The 6,869-nt window shown below is 47.9% G+C and overlaps 1 protein-coding gene across 1 annotated transcript; it reads left to right on the forward strand.

Annotated features, from left to right (window-relative positions):
• Window positions 1-2,757: 2,757 nt before the first annotated feature.
• On the forward strand, window positions 2,758-3,655 carry LOC123117039 (uncharacterized). Its single transcript, XM_044537892.1, has one exon. It carries the CDS (start codon window positions 2,983-2,985, stop codon window positions 3,448-3,450), a length of 468 nt encoding a protein of 155 aa, XP_044393827.1. The 5' UTR covers window positions 2,758-2,982; the 3' UTR covers window positions 3,451-3,655.
• Window positions 3,656-6,869: the final 3,214 nt, after the last annotated feature.

Genomic DNA, 6,869 nt, shown 5'->3' on the forward strand with positions numbered 1-6,869 from the left:
TCCTATTTAGAAAGATGAGGCGGCGGTGGCTCCTTCAAGATGAAATAAAGTTGTCCTCATCTTTCCTTCGTCCCAGCGGTGTATCTAGCCTCGTCGGAGGGCATGGGGATGTGTGTCTTTCATGGATATCGCAGGATTCGGTCGGCATTTATTTTTCATGGACCCGCTTGGATCTAATATTTGTTTGACTGCGTTCATGTGTTTACATATTGGATACTTTTGATCTACGCCTCTCTTCATCGGGACAGTTGCTTTTATGGTGTGCTGGTCATGTTGGGCCTTAGCACGACAACTTCCCAACTGTCTACTTCAATAAGACTTGCTCGGCTTCGACGAAGGAGGGGCAATGACAACGGTGCTCCTTCAGCTCGCTCTAGTGCATTTAGTCGTCGTTATGTGGTCTACAAACGTAAGTTCTTTTCCAAAAAAGGAATAGAAGGATGCAACGCAATTGAGCTGTAGTATATGTGTATAGGGCCTAATACCTATTTTAAAATTTACTTTTGACAATCTACTACACCAATAATATATGACATGTTTGTTGAAAAGTACAACGTCGTGTTTGTATCTGAATATTATATTTTTACTGAGTCGAAGGGGGAGAAAAGAAGCGGACTATAGATTAAGACTACTCAAAAAAAAGTGACCCAACTATTAATAAAGAAGGATAAATTTATAGTTAACGTAAATGATGACTATTAGATATTTAGATTGAAAATACAAAGATGAACATGGTTTCACGCGCCCCGTAGTACATCCAGAAAAAATATTGGGAAAAATTTAAAAACTCTGGAATTTGGGGGTATGAAACATTGAAACTTAGTCGACCTTCTACTCACGTGTAAAGTTTCGTGATATATTGGCACCCATGGTATTCTTAGTGAAGAAAATACAACTGGAACCATACTAGTCACCAAACAATGTTTTTTAATATAGCTATGATTTTGTCAAATTTTCCCAGATTACCATGGATGTGATTTCTTTGTGAAACTTCACCCGCAAGCATACCAATTGACTATGTATATTACAAAAGACAAATATGTTTTGATTTTTTTAGCATTTTTTGAATTTACTATTCATAAGGGGTGTGCAAGGAATCATGTTCATCAAATCCGTGTCCCTATTAGATTGTCTATAAATAACATGACGATAGGATATATACCTCCGTCCTGGTTTGTTGGCCCCCTTTGTATTTTGTGCAAAATTATGACCTTAGATTTAAGTAATAAAATATTAATGCATGTGACAAAAAATAATATCATTGAAAACTATGCTCAAATATGAATCATGCGATATAATTTTTGGTGACATCACTAAAGTTTTGTTAGTTAAATCTATGTTTAAAATTTGGCACAAATTACGAATGGACCAATAAACCGGGACGGAGGTAGTAGGTAGCAGTCGGCTATTATTGTTGTTGTTGTTGTTGTTTCAATGAAAAAACATAATGGCATTCTTGTCACGCTGCCCGAGAGCAACCGAGTATGAATACACTTATTTAAGGCTTGAAAGTTGAAACCCTTGCGGCTGGACCACTTTATGTACTCTATAAAACAGATACCCTGAGTTTTGTTCAAAGTCAAACTTTTAAACTTTGACCAAATATGTAGAAAAGGATAAACATCCATAATAATAAGAAGATTTGTCACAAAATATGTATTCGTAGCATATTATTGGTAATGCCAGCTATTTTTCTCTAAATTTTAATCAAACTGAAAAAGGTTTGAGTTAAAAATTAATTAATGGCTATCAGATTGACCAAGCCAGTCGAAGTTCCCAGTGTGTAGCTCAACAAAATAAAAGGGAAGTACTAAAACGTGGTGCCTCGAAGCAGTGGCGTATCTAGGAGGTGGACAGGGTGGTCCATGGACCACCCTGGAATTTCCCCATAATCTATATAGCATAGAGAAAAATATATTTTTATAATAAATAAATATATTTATGTGAATATTTTGCATTGGTGGACCACCCTGGCATGTTGGGCTAGCTACGCCACTACCTCGAAGGGTCCTTCAATATGCAACTCCTATTTATTTTATTCCCTCCGTTTCATAGTTTTTGTCATGGTTTTAGTTCCAAGTTAAACTAAAGTCACGATAAGAATTATGAAACAAATGGAGTATTTTGAAAGAAAGCTTCTTCCCATGAGAAAAGAGAGGAGAAAAGACCGGAAAGCTAGTGTAAGCAGGTGAAATGTACTCAAAGTAATGTACGAATCCATCTTCTAAGATACGTAGTACGAGCACGAATCATATGATTGGCGATCCATTACCGTCCGTCGTTATCTTTTCGCACTCTGCAAGCACCGACGGCGATGCCACGATGGCCACCAGACGCCAAACAGTCACGCGAATGCACCCGGCAGCGGAACCATCCAAGCAGTCACGTCAAACTCCACCAGAAAAAGGCCAGCGTTTCTTTTCCATTCTCAAATCCGGAAAGGCGCAGTCGCTCACAGGATCAATCACACGCTCTTACCGGTGCACCAGACCTCATGGCTGGCTGAGTCACACCGCCAACTCACGCCCCTATCCGGTGCTGTGTTGACCCGCTCCGTCTAGAAGACCGGAACAAAACAACGTGCACCAACGCGAGACGCCGAGTCGGCAACGTCGCCGCCGTGGTGACCGCGCGCAGTTTCGCCCACTCCGCACTGGCGCGGAGGTCGTCCCCGTCACCTACCATCCACACCCGCGCCCCCCCCCCCGGCCCCGGCCCCGGCTCCCACCGGCCACCGGTACAAGAAGGCGGCCACCCCACCACCACCACCAAAGACGCTCGAAACTCCAACCCAACCTAATCCATCATCACCATCATCCTCACCTTATTAAACCAAAAACCCGCGCACCTGATCCTCCAGTGCTGTTCGCCATCACAGCGTCCGTGATAGAGAGTGTGATCCTGCGCCTGGTAGCCCGGGGAGCAGGCGCAGCGTTCGTTCTTGCAGGGAGAGTGGGTCGAGCGATCGGTCGGGAGGGTGGCATGAGCCCGGGGAGCGGGAAGCTGCGGTGGCTGTGGAGGGCGCCGGCGCGGGCGTTCGGCCGCGCGCGGGACTTCTACGTGCGGAGCATCACGGGGTGCGCGCGCTACGTCCCGGCCGACGCGGCCTTCGGCGCCTATCCGGTGCTCGTGCCCGCGCCGCTGTCCAGGAGCCAGAGCTGCGGCTCCGGCGCCGACTATGGCGGCGAGGAGGACCTCCGGGAGCTCATCCGAGCGGCCTCGCAGAGGCGCGAAGGCGAGCAGCAGCGGCAGGCCGTCCATCTCCATGCCGTGCCCAGGAGCCAGAGCGTGGCGGGGGCGGCGTCCATGGCGCCGATCGACGAGGACGCGCCGTGCGAGTTCGCCGGCGGCGCGGGCGCCACGCTCTACTCCCGCAGCCAGAGCTACGCCGGCGGGGCCATGGGGCCCAGGAAGTCTCACTGCCACACTAAGATGTCGGCCTTGGGCTGAGCTAGCTGCCGTGCCGGCTGCTCCTGGACTGCTCGTGTGTGATCAGGTCATGCTTGCCAAAATTTGTTCATGCTGCTCCGATCCATCTAAAATTGGGATCTTGAGCTTGTAAATAGCACGATACAGGGAGGAATTCATGCATGTGTAATTTGCTTGTTTCGTTTTACTCTCGGTTATGCTTCAAAAATCATGGGCTCCATGGTCATTCTCTTGTCTCTTGCTTGCATTGAAATGCCGGAATGATCATACAGTATAGATATTTGCAACTTGCCACCCACCGCCGGGTCACCGGTCACACGAGAGATTGAAAGCGCGGGCGATGCCGTTCTTGAGCGGGCACACGATGAATGGCATGTCACAAGCGCAGACATCAGTTGTCTTGACATTCCTGTTGCCACCCCGAGGGCATTTGATACTCTCGGGCTCGGGACGACGGGACTATATTGATATTCCAGTCGAGTTTTTTTTTCCGAAACGGAATTCCAGTCGAGTTTACACTAGTTTACAAAACGCTGCTACCACCAAAGTTCGCAAGTCATTTTTTTAGCCTAGATCAAGTCCATCATAAGTCTATGAACGTGTCAAACTAGTCAATTTTTTCGTCTTTGACTCCGTACCTTATAATTGCATCATACGTACTCCCTCCGTCCGAAAATACTTATCGCGAAAATGGACGTATCTAGACGTATTTTAGTTCTAGATACATTCATTTTTATTCATTTCTTCGACGAGTATTTCCAGACGGAGGGACAAACAAACAACATCCCAAGCAGAACGCCAACACCAACGAAACAATCTATTCTACTGAGTTCAGATTCGTTCGTTGAAAGAGAATACCACCACAACGGCTTAGATTGCATTGGACAGCTTAACTCCACAGTTTTATTAGAAAAAAAAATAGGTGGAGTTATCCTGGACATCTCTAGCTTCACATTTTGGTGAAGTGGAGTTGAGATATTGATATTGGCTAGTGCATTTTGGTGAAGTTAGAAAAAGGATGATTAACCCACTCCACTCGATTCCTGCACCTCCACATTATCCTTTTTTTTAAGAGAAGAAAGGAGGTTGCCCCCCCGACCTTTATGCACATAACCATCGTTATAAATTATTAAACAGAGTACAGAACAAAGACAATCAAGGTCAAACCATTATAAGGGAAAGAATAGAACACCTATGACTAAGTCAACTTCTTCCACAACAACGCCTTCACGAAGGGGTACATGATTTTGTCTCTGTCGGTGTCAAAACCAGCGGATCTCGTGTAGGGGGTCCCGAACTGTGTGTCTAAGCCTAATGGTAACAGGAGGCGGGGGACACAATGTTTACCCAGGTACGGGCCCTCTCGATGGAGGTAAAACCCTACTTCCTGCTAGATTAATATTGAAGATATGAGCAGTACAAGAGTAGACTAAACCCTCCGGTTTATATAGACACCGGAGGGGGCTAGGGTTACACAGAGTCGGTTACAGAGAAGGAAATCTACATATCCGAATTGCCAAGCTTGCCTTCCACGCAAAGGAGAGTCCCACCTGGACACGGGACGAAGTCTTCAATCTTGTATCTTCATAGTCCAATAGTCCGGCCAAAGTATATAGTCCGGCTGTCCGAGGACCCCCTAATCCAGGACTCCCTCAGTAGCCCCTGAACCAGGCTTCAATGACGATGAGTCCGGCGCGCAGATTGTCTTCGGCATTGCAAGGCGGGTTCTTCTCCAAAATCCCTGAGTAGCTGTTGTAACGAGCAGTGTCCGGCTTCCCATTAATGTTGCACTCCTCGGCTTCTATACCCTAATAATGGCAGTCTCCACGTGTCGAGCGAATGTGAGAAGTCGGGGCATTTTTACATCTGCCACCCTGACAATGTTAGTAAATCGCCTATTAAATAGACGGCGATACTCAGATCCAAATCACACCATCTTCCTCCAGCGAGTATCCATCAGAGCGCGGCCGAAAAAAGCCATCCCATCATGGCCGGCCGCCGCAGCTCCTCCTCTCGCTCCCGTAGTGCTAAGCCAGGTGATTGGGAGAAGTGTTCTGGATCCCATGGCCGATTGGTGGAGTTTTAGACCCAGGGGTTCCTCCCGCCTGCATATATGGTCCCCGTCCGAGCCAGACTAGCCACTTACGATGGCGGGGAGCAAGCAGAGAGTTTCCCCAACCCATCCAGGGAGGAGCGAGTATGCCGTGTCCCTTTCTTGCTGAGGGGCCTCGGATTTCCAATCCATCCGTTCCTCCACGGGCTCCTGGAGTACTACGGCCTCCAGCTGCATAACTTCACTCCTGCTTCCATACTGCACATCACAGGTTATGTCGCCCTTTGCGAGTTATTTCTGGGCTGCGAAGCTCATTTCGAGCTATGGAAGAGGCTATTCTGCCTGGTCCCTCGCAATCAGGAGGGATCAATATACCAAGTTGGCGGAGCCGAAGTATGGCGCATTGCCGGAACCGGATACCTATCCAGCACTCCGAAGAAGCCATCCGAAGACTGGCCTTCAGAGTGGTTTTATATAGAGGACGTCCCCCTTCCGGACCCTATCCGGGTAGGCCTTCCTGAGTTTGCCAATGCCCCACTGAATAAACGCCGTAGCTGGCGTCCCTGGAGCCCCCAGGAGGAAGACAACAGAGAGGTCCTTTATCTGATGGGCCAGATAAAAATACTGGCCAAATCAGGATTGACAATAATTGAGGTTATGTCAATATGCATAACGCGGGGGGTGCAGCCACTTCAGTATTGGGGAAAACCCATGTGGCACTTCAACGGAGAAGACGATGCCACCCGCTGCGATCGTAAAGGTCCGGACTCCGCCACCGCTCTGGCGAAATACTATCCGATTTGTATAAAGGAGAAGAAGAGGAGTTTCTCCGTATTAAGCCGCGGGACGGATTTTCCATGTATAACCCCCCAAGCTGGGTGAGCTGCTATCTTTTATTCAACTGCATTCATTCCTGCATTCTTCATCACAAATATTTACCTCGCTAATTCATAGCAGGAACTGCGAAAAGTTGTGAGGGAGGTCCACAGCCTGTCTCCACAGCCAGAGGACCCTGACCGGGCCCTCGACCCCGAACTCGAAGAAGATCCGGACATATTTGTGGAGCTCGTTGACATGACGTTTTACCAATTAAGCTGTGACGGCGCCTTGGTGGCCATTATAGCCGACTATCCAGGCTACTCCCTGCACCATATGTAAGTAAAACCGGAGTCCTAACTTCCGAGAAGGATCCCCTCCTTACGCCTTACCCACCGTACACATATTGTACTTTACAGGGAAGGCTGTCGGGGCGCCGTGCCGAAACCGCGGCGACTCACCAACAAGGAGCGCCCAAGCCGGGCAGGCTTAAAAGGAAGGCGGTCAGGACCGAGACGCCGTCGCAGAGGTATAATTTAAAACTTGCTCCGTGATTACCGTCTTTGAAATG

This window comes from Triticum aestivum, chromosome 5B (genome assembly GCF_018294505.1).
Source record: "Triticum aestivum cultivar Chinese Spring chromosome 5B, IWGSC CS RefSeq v2.1, whole genome shotgun sequence".
NCBI lineage: Eukaryota > Viridiplantae > Streptophyta > Magnoliopsida > Poales > Poaceae > Triticum > Triticum aestivum.

Excerpts from the sequence above, each read along its gene's own strand:
- LOC123117039 (XM_044537892.1), top strand. The coding sequence starts at position 2,983 with ATGAGCCCGGGGAGCGGGAAGCTGCGGTGGCTGTGGAGGGCGCCGGCG.